The sequence below is a fragment of the Panthera uncia genome, assembly GCF_023721935.1.
Source record: "Panthera uncia isolate 11264 chromosome C1 unlocalized genomic scaffold, Puncia_PCG_1.0 HiC_scaffold_3, whole genome shotgun sequence".
NCBI lineage: Eukaryota > Metazoa > Chordata > Mammalia > Carnivora > Felidae > Panthera > Panthera uncia.
In genome coordinates this window covers 39128632-39143629 of record NW_026057584.1, presented here as the reverse complement: position 1 = coordinate 39143629, position 14998 = coordinate 39128632, and the positions used below count along the sequence as shown (strand labels likewise).

Sequence of the window (14998 nt, the reverse complement as noted above, 5' to 3'; positions counted from 1 at the left end):
GGTAAAATAGGCCCAGATGAATGTCTTTACTCTGATTTATCTCTCTTATTCATTTGGAGAGGAGGGAATCTGGAGAGAGGCTAGAAACCTCTTCCTCAGAACTCCCAAGCAAGGGAAAGATCACTCCCCTAGAATATATGATAGAAGCATGGCAGGGAGATAGGAGAAACTTCTCCCTGGTTAATAGGTCAGGATATTGGCAAAGCAGCATAATACGTTGTATTCCAGGATAATTTATTTGATCTAAAACCTCTTAGGCCCTAGTTAAGTTTTTGATTATGAATTCTTAAAACTGTTCTGAGATTTTTATACTGAAGTCATACCCTAAATGGGAAAACAATTGTTTAAATTACATTTTAGTGCATTAAAAAGCGACCCTTAGTAATTCCAAGTTTTATTGTTCCTCTTCTGAACGCATTGCAGTTCTCGCATGGTGCGTACCAGATGATGGTTTTGTTTGTGCTTAGGAATGCAATAGGAAAAATCAAACTTTTAAACCTTCGAACAATATACAGCTCAGGGAGGTTCATTCTAAGAGGTATGCAGAAATTGAAACCATCTGAGAAAATAGAAAACCCTTGTCTCTCATAGCATGTTTGCTGTGGGGTGGGTTAACGGATGAAGTCACCTGAATTATTCCTACCCTTTCTTTTGTTTTTTGCCAAACTTGTTTTAGCTATATTTAAGTAAGTAGAAATATTACTTTGTTGTATTCTCTCTACTTTTTTCCTACTAGTTCAAAATAACTGTATAAGCATTTGAAAAATAATTTATATGAAAACTTGTATAAGAACATATAAAGAGGAAATGAGATTGGGATAATCTAGAAGAGCAGATAATCCAAACTCTCTTCTTGATATTAAGTAGTGTGTTCTAACTCCAAAAAAAAGTGACATTTTGATAAATAAATGTAGCCTTATTATTAAGACTCAGCTCAGAGAGGCTATGGTGCCATCCCATTTTTCCCCTTTACTCTCATGCGTATTTAAGGGGTAAGTAGAATTTCAAAATAAATTTTCATAATGTGCTAGATTGTTCAGGGAAAACTGAACATTTACTATATAGATGTATACGTGTGTATACATGCATTATTTAAGGCAAAATTAAAGAACTTTGAAATATGTATTTGTTTAAAAAAATCTCAGTGGTTGATATTAACATAATTACAGCATTGGATCACATTAACAGCTTTGGCAGGCACACCTCATTCATTGTGTTAATGACACCCTTTGTCAGCAGAAAGGAAGGGATATTGATTTATCAAAAGATGAGTAGATTTGCTTGTTTGGTGTAAATCCCAACTGTATTCCTTTGATCTATTTTTCAAATATTTATCAAGGTTCTTACTGAGAAGGGAGGTGGGTGGAGAAAAAGGGAGAAAAATATGCAGATAACCTCTGAAATTTGTAACTAAGATAAGTCTAGGACAAAGATAGATTTTATTTTATTTTATTCATTTTTTAAAAAAAATTTTAATGCTTATTTCTGAGACAGAGAGAGACAGAGCATAAGTGGGGGAGGGGCAGAAAGAGAGAAGGGGACAAAGAATCCAAAGCAGGCTCCAGGCTCTGAGCTGTCAGCACAGAGCCCGACGCGGGGCTCGAACTCACAGACTGCGAGATCATGACCTGAGCCGAAGCCGGACGCTTAACCGACTGAGCCACCCAGGTGCCCCTAGATTTTAATTTTTTTTTTTTTTAATTTTTTTTTTAATGTTTATTTATTTTTTTGAGACAGAGAGAGACAGAGCATGAACAGGGGAGGAGCAGAGAGAGAGGGAGACACAGAATCCGAAACAGGCTCCAGGCTCTGAGCTGTCAGCACAGAGCCCGATGTGGGGCTCGAACTCATGGACCGTGAGATCATGACCTGAGCCGAAGTCGGACGCTTAACCGACTAAGCCACCCAGGTGCCCCTAGATTTTAAATGAAATAATTCGTCTTGGTACAAGGTCATTATACAAAGATAATTTATACTGCAGTATACTAGCAATGAACAATTAGAAATTGAAATTTTTTTAAAGTGCTATTTATAACACCAAAAAACCTGAAACTCTTTGGTTAAATCTAACAAAATATACACAGAATCTGTATGCTGAAAACTACAAATCACCACAAAAGAGATCAAAGGAGACTTGAGTGTGAACAGTGTATACCAGGTTTATGGACCAGAAGACTCAGTATCTTTAAGATGCTAATTTTCCCTATAGTTTAAGTGCATTCCCAGTCAAAATACCAGCAGGCTTTTTCAAATGAGCTTTTTCAAAATTTAATATGGAAACCGAAAGGAACTTGGATAACCAGAAGAATTTTGAAAAAGGACAACAAAATTGACTTTAAGACTTGCTATAAAGCCACAGTAATTGCAACAATTTATATTGGTGAGAAAATAGACACATAAATCAGTGGAACAAAATAGAGTTCTCTGATATATGGCAACTTATTTTCAACAAAGGAAATTCCATGTAGAAAGGAAGTTTTTTCAACAAATGTTGCTGTAGTAATTGAATATCTAGTTTCAAAAACCCAAAGAAACCAAAAAAGTTCACACTGTAGACACAAAGTAACTGAAAAAAGATAATTGATTTAAATAAAAATTTTAAAATACAGGTTTCCCCTGCTATCCAAAAGTAGTGTTCCAGTGAAACTTTTTGTAAGCTGAAAGGGCTTAAAGCTAAGAAACAGTTACTATTTATATGAAGAAGTTTTTGAGCTTCCCAATACCTTAGGATACATCTTGCCAATGGAAGCACAAAATAGAGACAAAGCACAGATACTCACACACTTCAGAGCTATGGTGGCCTGACACTGAGCATGGTTCCTGGGGAAGGAGCTTGGTGCGGCTACTCTGGCTGCTCAGGGTGCAGGCTGCCTCTACAGCAGCTCATGCAAAACAAAGGCTGTTTTTGGTTTTTGCCTTTTTTCATAAAAGGGAAAAATCCTCTGCAGATTTTTTTTGGTTAGGGAAAACCGGTACTAATGTAGGTCTTTAATAAAAGTGAAGTGGCTGTAATATGAACTTTTGAAAAGTGGGGGTTACCTGTATAAGACTTTCAGAAGAAAACCTAGGAGAAAATCTTTGTGTTCTTGGATTAGGCAAACTATTTTTAGATAAAACATCAAAAGCATGATCCATTAAGGAAAAAGTAATAAAATGGACTTCATAAAAATTAAAAACTCTACACAAATAGCCTTTATTAAAAAAGAATGAAAAGGACTGTGAATAAATATTTGGAAAATACATACCTGACAAGAGACTTTTAGGATATTTAAAGACCTCTCAACTCAATAATAGGAAAAACAACAAAGTGGGCAAAAGATTTGAACAGGCATTTCACTAAAGCAATTCTGCAGATGAAAACACATGGGATTACAGGTGCTGGATTTGTCATTATAAAAGGGCTATAAAGGATGTGGAACAACTCTCAGAAATTGCTGGTAGGAATGCAGCTTTTTAGAAGGCTAGAAAAAAAAGACACTCGTTAAATGGCCCAGAAATCCCACTCATAGGTATTTACTCGAGATATGAAAACTTATGTTGACAGAAAAACCTGTTTATGTGTACAGTGGCTTTATTCATAGTTGCCCCAAACTGGAAACAACCCATAGGTCCTTCAGCTGTTAACTTGCTTCATCTATGGAGTATTTAGTGTAGTAATACCAGTGACTTCCTGGGGTGCTTGGATGGCTCAGTCATTTGAGTGTCCGACTTCGGCTCAGGTCATGATCTCACGGTTTGTGAGTTCTAGCCCCACGTCAGGCTCTGTGCTGACAGCTCAGAGCCTGGATGGAGCCTGCTTCGGATTCTGTGTCTCCCTGTCTCTCTGCCCCTCCCCAGCTCTCTCTCACACTCACACACACAAACACACACACACACACACACACACACACACTCTCTCTCTCTCTCTCTCAAAAATAAACAAACATTAAAAAAATGACTTTCTGATATAAACTGTAACATGAATGAATCTTATACATGTTATGCTAAGAGGAAAAAATACCTAGATTCAAAAGACTACATACTTTATGGTTTCAATTTATATGATGTCCTGGACAAGGTAAAACTATAGGCATTGGTTGCTGAGGAATGAGGGAACTGAGGAAGTTTGCAGGGAAGGGCGGAGGGCGGATAATGAAGTAGTTCCAGAGTTTGATGGTGGTTATGGGTCCATGGTATGTACTTTTGTCAAAACTCATAGAATTCTACATCCAAAAGAGAATGCTGTAAAAAAAGAATTATACCTTAAAATTTTAATTTAAAAAAGTTTTAACTAAAAATTTCATCTTGAATCCTGATTAGCTAATTCACGCTGTTTGGTTGCTATTCAAGGATGAAATAAATCCTTTTGCCATCCAGTAATATCTGGGGAGGCATCAAGGTCGACATAGTTTGTACCTATGACACAATGTTCTTTGAGTATTAGTGTTTCTTTTAAAACCCTTTTTAATTATTTTTTTAAGTTTACTTATTTTGAGAAAGAGCACAAGTGGGATAGGGGCAGACGCAGAGGGAGAGGGAGAGAGAGAATCCCAAGCAGGCTCCATGCTGTCAGCACAGAGCCTGATGTGGGTTTCAAACCCATGAACCGTGAGATCATAACCTGAGTTGAAACCAAGAGTCAGACACACCACTGACTGAGCCAGTCATGTGCCCGTGCCCTTTTTTGAAATTATAAAAGGAAACACTTTATTTTATAACCTAAAGACACTTCTCATTTTGTATTACCTAACCCCCTGCTAAATTAAATTGCCCTCTGAGCATGGTTAGTGAGTGAATTAGTGAAAATCTGGTGGGGAAACTTATAGAGGAAGAAGTTAGGAAGCTCTTTGCTTAAGGAAGCTGAGAAAAAAATTAAAAGTCTAGGGTAGAGAAGAGATAAAGCTGCTTTTGAATCCAGGACTTACCAGGAAAATTAAGGATTTAGGATCAGAGGGGAGAAAAAATGCAAGGAGAGTAGTAGTAGATGGAAACTAGAGAATGGCAGTTTAAAAGCTATTGGTAGATAATCTTGCACTAATTTGTTAACTTCTTCCTATTTGTTATAAATTAGAACCTTATAACCATAAGAGTTAAAAAGGAGAACAGATCATGTATTTTTAATCATGTAAGGTTAAGACCCACCCCCCCCCTTTTTAAGTTTGTTTCTCTACATATGAATGTAATTTCTACGCCAAACATGAGGCTCAAACCCATGACCAAAAATCTCATGCTCTTCTGACTGAGCCAGTGGGTACCCCTGAAATTGCTTCTTAAGGGAAGGAAATGCCCCAGTATCTATATAATACCTTGGATTGCTAAGTGTTCAGTGATAAATTAGATGTTTGTATATTTAGTAAAACAAAGAAGCTTGTTATAGTTTGTCAGAAATTACTGACTTTTACCCTTTAGCTTTAAGGCTATCATATCTAGCAGTATTTATTCTTCTAGTAATATCTCTGAGCAATATTTGTTTTTTTCTAGCAGTCCAACTCTAGACATACAGGTGTGAGTCTCTTTATTCATTTTACATTTTTAGAATTTTTAGAATTAAGATTTAATTTTTTTCCTGGAAAAAATAAATCTAAACAGCATACAATGTACTTACAGTCTGTTACCTCTGTTTGTTCTTAGGCCATTTTTCTTTCGAAAAGGGGCAGAGATAAGAGCAGAGGGCTTTAATTGTTGCTCACGGAAAGAGTAGTGACCAGGTTCTTTCTTTCTACATTTTTGATTTTTTTTTAATGTTTATTTTTGAGAGGGGCGTGGCACACAGGATCCCAAACAGGCTCTCTATTGACAGCAGAGAGCCCAGTGTGGGGCTCGAACTCATGAACTGTGAGATCCTGAGCTGAAGTCAGATGCTTAACCGACTGAGCCCACCCAGATGCCATTCTAGGTTTTTGATTTTTTTTAAAAACTGTTAAATGTTTTTTTTTAGATTTTGTTTTGAAAGAGAGAAAAAGAGTAGTGGGTGAGCAGGGAGGGACAGAAGGAGAGGGAGAGAGAGAATCCTAAGAAGGCTTCACGCCTAGCATGGAGCCCTATTTGGGACTCGGTCCCATGACTGTGAGATCATGACCTAAGCCAAAATCAAGAGTGGGATGCTTACCCAATTGAGCCACCCAAAATTTAACATTTCACATTCTACAGAAAATTGACCTTTGCTTTTTGATAAGCAGTTCTTTGAGTGTTCACATGTCTGTAGACTTCTAACAATTCCATCATCCCAACAGTTCCCTTCTTGCAGTCCCATTGTAGTCCCACCCCTTTCCCACCCCTGTTTCTGGCGACCTTGGAATGTTCTTCACTGTAGTTTTATCTTTTTGAGATATCATATAAATAGAATCGTATATAACCTTTCAGACTGGCTCTGAGCATCGTGCCTGTGAGATTCACCCAAGTTTTGCCTGTATTAGGTTCAATTAAGTAAAAAATAAATATAATAAAATCTGTTATTAAAGGTGTATTTTTATATCAATTTTTTATTTTGTTTCCTGCTTTTTCCCCTTAAATGTGTGTGTAAAATCCTGTGATTGTAAAACTCTCACATTGTGTCTTTACTGCAGGTGATTTTGCAGTTCTTCTTAAAGCTGGCATGACTGTAAGGCAAGCAATTGTATACAACCTCCTCTCTGCCATGATGGCTTACATAGGCATGCTTATAGGCACAGCTGTGGGTCAGTATGCCAATAACATCACACTTTGGATCTTCGCAATCACTGCAGGCATGTTCCTTTATGTCGCCTTGGTGGATATGGTAAGATACTTTATAGTTTTGTGATTATTACCAAATCTGTAAGTAGAATGCACCTTCCAGAAATGGAAGAAACCTTTGGATGTAGTTTAAAAGAATATTTTTAAAAATGGAACCCATTTTAAAACATGTGAAATCCTAAATAGTCTATTAGGGAAAGATAATTAAATAGGAGGGTTTCCTCTTTGAAAATCAGTTGAGATGCTGAAAATTTTTGACCAAATGATATTACTATTCAAAGTAATCATCAGTAATATTTAGAGATAATTGTTATACTATTAAAATTTGTAATACTGTGGTGTGGTTTGTTAATAAAATAATTCTTTGAGCTTGTTTTATGGCAAACAAGAAATACTTCTTAGGGAAGCCAATCTTCTGCAGAAAATGGTATATTTTCCTAGGGATTTGTGTAATTTTCATTTTTTCTAACTTTAAAGTTAGTAAATCTAAACACTAGCAAATAGTTTTAATTTTACCTTTATATCTTAAATATGTTAGGCAGTGTATTTGCAGAACTAGCAGTTTAATTACTTTTTTTTTAAGTTTATTTATTTATTTTGAGAGGGAGAGAGAATCCCAATCAGGGTCTGCACTGTCAGCGCATAGCCCAAAGTGGGGCTCGATCTCACGAACCGTTAGATCATGGCCTGAGCCAAGATCAAGAGTAGGACGTTTAACAAACTGAACCACCCAGGTGCCCCTACTTTTTGTTTTCAAACATTATGTTCACTTTTCTTCCTGGTAGGATCTAGTAGATGGTCTCTTTCAAAATCATATAACCTGAATTTTTAATGATAGAATTAATGCCTATTTATAATAGAAAATTTAGAAAGTATCAACAAAAGAAAAGAAAAACTGTTTACAAGGTGCCTGGGTGGCTCTGTCGGTTAAGCATCCAACTTCAGCTCAGGTTATGATCTCATGGTTCACAAGTTTGAGCCCCCTGTTGGGCCCTGTGCTGACAGCTCAGAGCCTGGAGCCTGCTTCTGATTCTGTGTCTCCCTCTCTCTCTGCCCCTCCCCCGCTTGTGCATGCACACGCGTGCGCTCTCTCTCTCTCTCTCTCTCTCTCTCAAAAATAAAAACATTAAAAAAATGTTGACGCTCTGTACCTACAGTTCACCACTTCCCTATCTTTTCATAGACTCTAACACCTCATTTCTTGTCCCCATGCTCAGCTGATTACCTTATTTCCTGTTTCATGGAGAACCCTGAAGCCATTGAGACAACCTGCCACAGGTTCCCATCACCATTTTTACTCATCTGCCTGTATCCGTTCGTTTACTCCCTTTCCTATTACACCGGAGGAATCTCTGTGTTCCTCAAAGAGGTCAGCTTCTTAAAACCACTCCCTAGAACTTGTCCTCTTTTCACTAACTTCCTGAAATTCTCCCAAATTCTCTCTCGTGTTGGTCATTTTCCCCTCTCTGCTGGATCATTCCTACAAGCACGTAAACCTCGTGTACTCCTCACTTCAAAAGATAGGAGAGAGGACTTTCTTAACTCTAGTTTCTATTTTAGTCCTCAACCACCATTTTCTTCCCTTACAGAGCAAATTACACTTTCTTATTTTTTAATTCTCGTCTCTCTTGAGTTTGGCCATATCAGGTATTCTCCCTGACTGCTGTGCCAGATTGTTATGTCCAGTCGACCACGATGTTGCTGAGTCCAGTGGTCATTCACCCCATCCCATCTCTGTTCAACAGTATTTTGCAGTTGCTCATTCTCTTCTCTTCGAAATGCTTTCCTGCCATCACCATCTCCTGGCTTACCACCTTCCAGGTCTTTCTTTCTCAATTTGTTTTCTGATTCTCTTCTCCCTTACCTGTAACTGTGGGTGAAAGCCCTCTAGGTAATTCCATTTAGTCTCACGGCTTTAAATTTTTATTGACTGGTAATTCCTATGTTTACATCTTTAGCAGACTTTTTCCTTAACTCAGTTAATCTATCTACCTGCTTCCCTGACTCTCTGAACAGAAGTACAAGCTGATCATGTTTAGATCGCAGCTCTTGAGATCTGCCAGCCTTAACTTCTTGAACCAGCAACTCCTGTAGGGATTCTCTGTCATACATGATGAGTCCATTCTTCTGGTTGCTCAGATCAAAACCCTGACTATCATTCTTTGACTCAAGTCTCTCTGTCCACCCTACCTCTGGCTCGTCTTGGGAGGGCTCCACCCCCTAACCACCTCTGCGGCCACCATGCTCCTTCAAGCCACCACCATCTTCTTCTCTTTAACTTTCTCCCTGCTTTTGCCCTGCTGTTGCCCTGTCCACGACATTCTGGGTCAACAGTCATGTCACTTGTGTGCTTCAAACTCTTCGGTGGCTCCTGTGCATTTCCTCTCCCTCTCCCTCTCTTAATTTCTTGAACTTTACCTCATCTTCTCCTTTTCCCCAGGAGGCACACTCTGCTGCAGGGGCCTGGCTCTTGCTGATCGCTCTATGTGGAATATTTTGCCTGTGGACATTCTTCGGGCTAGCTTTCTCCCTCCTTGTGAGGCATCCCATCTAAAATTTCAACCGCTACCCCAACATTTTACACATTCTGTCCCTACGTTTTTTCTCCTTTGGACTTAGATCTTGATCTATAAATAATACACTAAACATTTTACTTATTTATTGAGTTCCTTATGGGCCCCACATGGATACCCATTCTGAGTTGGCAAGCATTTTTGGTAGTATTTCGTTTACTGCTAGAAAAGTAGTTCACAATTAGTTGAATGAAAAACGAGCTAATTCTTATACTAGGAACTTAAAGATATATTAAAAAAAAAAAAAAAATGAGAATCTTTCCAGGAAGGATTTAGAGTCTAAGGAAGGAGAAAACTAGCCATTAATTAGAATTCTTTTAATAATGGGTTACAATAGAGTAGTGTACCATCTTTGTAAAACTATGTTGGCTAAAAAATTGGGAAATAAAATTAGGGAAGTTTCTCTGGAATGGGAGATCTGAGCTGAGTCTTAAAAACTGTTGAACAGTTTATTAGAAGCAAGAGAAAGGGTCATATGAGAAAGCAGAATAATGAATAGCATCGTTCCTTTGACTAGTGAGTCTCCTCCTGGGACTATATTTTAGAGAAAATAACCCATCATGACTATTGCTACTACAACAAGCAAGCAAACAAAAAACTGTATTAAAGTGTTTTTTGCAGTAGCATTTACAATGTTACAGTTACATTGAAAATACCCTAAGTGTCCAAGAGGGAAAACTATCCACATACATTTTAGGATTTTAATAACACTGTAATTATTTTTTTCCTAATGTTAAATGGAAAAAGATGGATTAAAAAATTACATCCATAGTCATCAGATGTTGGCCAGATCACGACAGTCCTACAACACACAGTGCTATAAAAGAGAATTTAGTGTAAATTTTATAAATTTTTAATTATAAATTTTGAGGAGCCGTTACAGAGTTAAGCAACAATGACATCACATTTTTGTTTTAGAAAGACCACTTTGACTATAGGGAGGAAGTTTGTATTCATTTACAATCATTCGGTATGATAGCAACAGTACCAGAAGTTTTGGTTTGAGGTACCTTTAGGGTATCCAGGTATAAGCGCCCATCTGGTTTTAAGGGCCTTTGGATAGCAGCTGTTTATCAACCAGTTTGGAAGCGCTGTTGTAGGGCCATACCAGGAGATACTGGCTGGCTTTTGCTGTGCTTATGATCAACAGACATGGGTGTGGGTATTCAGGATTGAATTGAATGTGGGGAAGGCATAGTGCCTCTTCGGGCTGGTATGTGTACCTATCTGGAGGGGGTGTTTCTGAGAAAAGTCCTGTATATTACGTATGCTTAAATGTTAAGCCAGAATTAAAAGTTTTTGTCTTAATAAAAACTTGAGGAAAGGAGAAAAGATATAATAAAAAATAGTCTTTTCACTAGAACGATGAGTTTGGAAATCGCCTGGTTTAGTCTGAATCTAGAGTATGGCAAATATTCGGTAAAGGGACAGATAGTAAATATTTAGGCTTTGTAGACCATACAGTCTCAGTCACAGTTCATCAGCTCTTCTGTTTGTAGTAGTTTCTGTCACAATTACTCTGCTCTGCTGGAAAAGAACAGTAGCCTCCACACTGCTGCCATAGACTTGGGAACAAAATAGATGATCAGCATGAAGTCATTCTTAAATAGGATCCTCAGGAGACTGTTAAATATACTGTAGCAGTGTCGGATACGGTAGTTGGATTAATTGTACTCATTATTTAATAATGAATAATGGTGTTTCTTCCTAGACAGGCATTATGTTCTTAATACTACATTTCTCCTTGGGGCGCCTGGGCGGTTCAGTCGGTTGGGCGTCCGACTTCGGCTCAGGTCATGATCTCATTGTTGGTGAGTTCAGGCCGCATATCGGGCTCTATGCTGACAGCTCGAAGCCTGGAGCTTGCTTCAGATTCTGTGTCTCCGTCTCTCTCTGGCCCTTCCCTACTCACACGCATATTCTCTCTCTCTCTCTCTCTCTCTCTCTCTCTCTCTCTCTCTCAAAAATAAATAAACATTAAAAAGAAAAAATACTACATTTCTCCTCCCTAAACCCAAAGCACCAAGGTATTGTTTGGAGTAAAGCTTAGTGTCTAAGAGAGTAGCATCTCATTATCATCTGACGATACTCATTGCAAACTTGAAAAACAATACACAGAAAACAAAGAGTGGAAGTAAAAAGTAGAAGTAGCTATTCTCACACAATTTTGACTAGGTGTGGGAGGAAAGACTATGCTTATAATAATGTACATCTCTTTAACAAATCATATTTACTTAAATAAAAACTTAAGATTTATGCTTCGAACTATGGATTATTCTTAAATGTAATGGTATATGCTTATGCTTTAGAAGTCAAGACTATAAACTTCAGTGAGCTGTGCCTTTAAAAGTATTGGAAACTTTCAGGTTTTTTAAATTTTGTCCTAGAGTATACTGTGAAGGCAGCATGCATAACTTGGGGAGCGGTTCTGCTGGATAGGTTTGATAGACTATTTTCTCTATTATGGGAAGGAAAATAGTGGCCAAAGGGCATAGAGATGCCAGTTAGGTATCATCTGTAAATGTCTGTCCTTGCTGTCAGCAGTTGAATATGAGAATTTTAAAGGAAAGGGTGAAGAAATGAAACAGTTTTGAATTAGATGTCCCCCCAAAGAATATTACGTTCTCAGTGAGTTTAAGCTCAGCAAATGTGGGAAATGTGGTGTTCTTTTGGAGAATTTTATTGGCAATAATAAGTTGTCTTATACTTCAGCATAAAGTAAATGCCAGAAGTGACAAGGTCGGTGGATGGTGACTTTAAAAAATGACCAATGCGTATATTATGGGCATTCGTTTGGGATTTAGGAGGGAACAGATTTTGTATTTACTTACTACACAGCTAGAGCATGAACTTTGTCAGTGCTTGAGTGAAATCTGTGTTACGGATAGCATTATGTTGAATAGAATGATTTATTTGTAGTTGTGCTTTATCCATTAGTTTAAACTAGAAGAATGTTTTAAAAAGTTGAGAATATTATTACAAAATTGCTTGTAAGTATCTGTTTTGTTTTGTTTTCGTTTTTTCCAGCTTCCAGAAATGTTGCATGGTGATGGTGACAATGAAGAACATGGCTTTTGTCCAGTGGGGCAATTCATTCTTCAGAATTTAGGATTGCTGTTTGGATTTGCCATCATGCTGGTGATAGCCCTCTATGAAGATAAAATTGTGTTTGACCTCCAGTTTTAACCATTCCCAGTCACCATTGTGGATTACAAGAATGTTCCCATGCAGCTGTGCAGCTGTTCCTAGTGCTGTGCGCACATTTTGCTCAAAGAAAAGTCAGTGGCTTGCACTACTTACAAGTTCCATAGATCTGAGCCTAACCACAAAAGACTGGTTGGTGCTCAGTACTGCTTTTCCCTGTGTGAAGGGGTCTTTTAAAAATACAAAGCTTGTGATAAAGAAAGGAGAAAATGGGACTCCATGAACCAATGTTGATATAGGTTTAAGACTTTTAAAAGAATAATCATATAAAACACTAAAGTAGTCTCTTTGGTAGTAGAAACTTCTGTGGCTATGCAGAAATAGAAATTGAACCAAAAAAATCATTTAAACTTTATTTTAAATGGACTTCGGGCAGACTTTTCTTTGTGCTAAAAATGAATTGTAGCATCCTTTAATTCAGTTACATATATACATAAGGTAATGGGGATCAACTTGATACAGTTTTGAAACTGCATTAGGTAGGCTATAGGAACTAGAGGAAGGCTCAGGCTGCATTAGAGTATGAATTTAGCATTGGGAAAAGCCCTTATTCTTGAATCTAGAGTTACTATTTTTGTATATATTGGCATAGTGTTTAAACTTGCAGCCTAAACTACTGAAATCTGTGATTGTATGTTTGTGTGAGCTTCAGTTTAACGAAAGATTCATAATGGTTCTTCGTATTAATATTATACTTGGTGTTTGGGTGTTTTTTCTTTCAAACTTTAATTTTGTTTTTCTTTTGGGATTTTTGGTGGGGGTAGGGAGTTGGAGCATGTGGTAAAATGTTTTTTTCATTCAAAGTGTAACCCTCTAGGAAATATCAGAACAAAGAACAACCCAAACATGATCTAAATACTCAGTTCTCCTACTTTAACAGTACTAACTAGTTATTTGGGAAATTTAAGTTCTAAATGTATGCATTGCTTTACCAGCTTGGCTTTGGAACCTAGAGCACATGCTGTGACTGGCAGTGAGGTAAGGCAGAAAATCCACGTTTACCATGTCCTAATCTGTATGTCCATTAAAATGGTCATGAGGATAATCTCCATCGATACCATAGCTAGCGTGGTACCCGAGTGACTTGGGAGATACACTTAAATAACTCCGCTGAAATCACTTAATCATTTTGTGCCAAGATATGCTGTTGGTGCCTGATAGGGGTTGGTCTCTTTTATAGATGCCCTGTTCTACCATAATTGAGTGATTTGTGAGAAGTGCGAGCCGTGTTTATCCTGAATTTTGACCCAGTAATTTGTAGTACTAGTCACATTGCATGTAGCTTTCTGTTGACGTCTTGTGCCACACGGCCTTCATTCATGCCAGGTAAACTGTATTTGAACTATGTGCAGGCAGCTTGGTTTTAATCTGCTTGGCTACCAGTGCGGCTGCTTTAAAAATCTTACTGTTCAAATATTTAAGAGCCAAACTCTTTCCATTCCATTTGCCATGTTTTCATTTCCTCCTCCTTTTCCTCAGCCCCTTTCCTCTTACTTCATGAACTTTAAACAAAAAAATAAAACTTCGAGAGCAGCACATGTTTCCAGGTATTAAGAGTATTGCCAGTGTTTCTTCTTTATGCTGTGAGCGAGGAAGCTTAGGTGTTATTTTCTTAATTTGTGCCTGAATTTGAAAAATTATTTCTGGCTTTTCTCACGGCCTCCTGTAATAAATAGGTTTTTGTTTTTGTTGTTTTTTTTTTAACATAGAGTATCTTCAGCATTGGGCACTGAATTAGGACAGCCTTCATCTCATTGCTTGGCCCTTCAAGCAACCTAGTAAAAGGTGCTGTTATTTTATTTAGTACTGCCAACTTCGAGATTTAAAATATCTTGCTTTCTGAACCAAGATATATAATTCATTTTTGCATTTTTATACCCAAGGAAGATTCTGCATTCCGGCATTAAATCTGCTTAATTTTAAAACTTTTATGAAAAGCAACGGTTGGAATATACTCCCCGTCTTAAAGATCTGGTTGAAAACAAACAGGTTCTGCTGAAGTATATAAAGTTTTATATTCTCTCAAAAATGGTATTACATTATCTTCATTTGCTAGATTTTTAAAAACCTGTTAAGAGGGCTGTAACAGTTGCTGCTAGTATTTTGTTAGGGTTCCACCAGTATTTAGTTTTCCTGTCATTCTGATGTATAGTTTCAAGTCTGACCAGACAATCTGAATTCCACTACATTTCTGTTCGGCTCCAACATTCCATTGAGCTTGACCAGTCTAATTTAACATGTGTTTGTTGGAGGTTGTTAATGTTACTTGTACAATGCTGTCACTGTGTGACATCCATATGAATTTTGGTGTATATCACATTGCATTCAATCAGCTGTGATTATGCGTAGAAATACAATAGTAACTAGATGCAGTGTGAATTTTTTCCATTAACAGTAAGTCAGTGGCTTAAATATGATTATGGTCCTGCAAGGTGATACTTGCTAAAATATCTAAACCTTTTTTTGTTGTTGTAACTGAATCATTTTTAAAAAAAAATTTATAAAGCTGGAAATGATCAAATGCTGTT

At 37.4% G+C, this 14998-nt stretch overlaps 1 protein-coding gene across 3 annotated transcripts in view; it reads left to right on the top strand.

The window, feature by feature from the left end:
- Positions 1–14986, top strand: part of SLC39A10 (solute carrier family 39 member 10) — a 145173-nt gene extending 130187 nt beyond the window's left edge. For all 3 annotated transcript variants that reach the window (XM_049615229.1, XM_049615228.1, XM_049615230.1), the window contains 2 exons: positions 6546–6736; positions 12294–14986. In XM_049615229.1, coding sequence (XP_049471186.1) covers positions 6546–6736; positions 12294–12452 — 350 coding nt within the window. In that variant the 3' untranslated portion in view covers positions 12453–14986. The remainder of the gene's footprint in view (positions 1–6545; positions 6737–12293) is intronic.
- Positions 14987–14998: the final 12 nt, after the last annotated feature.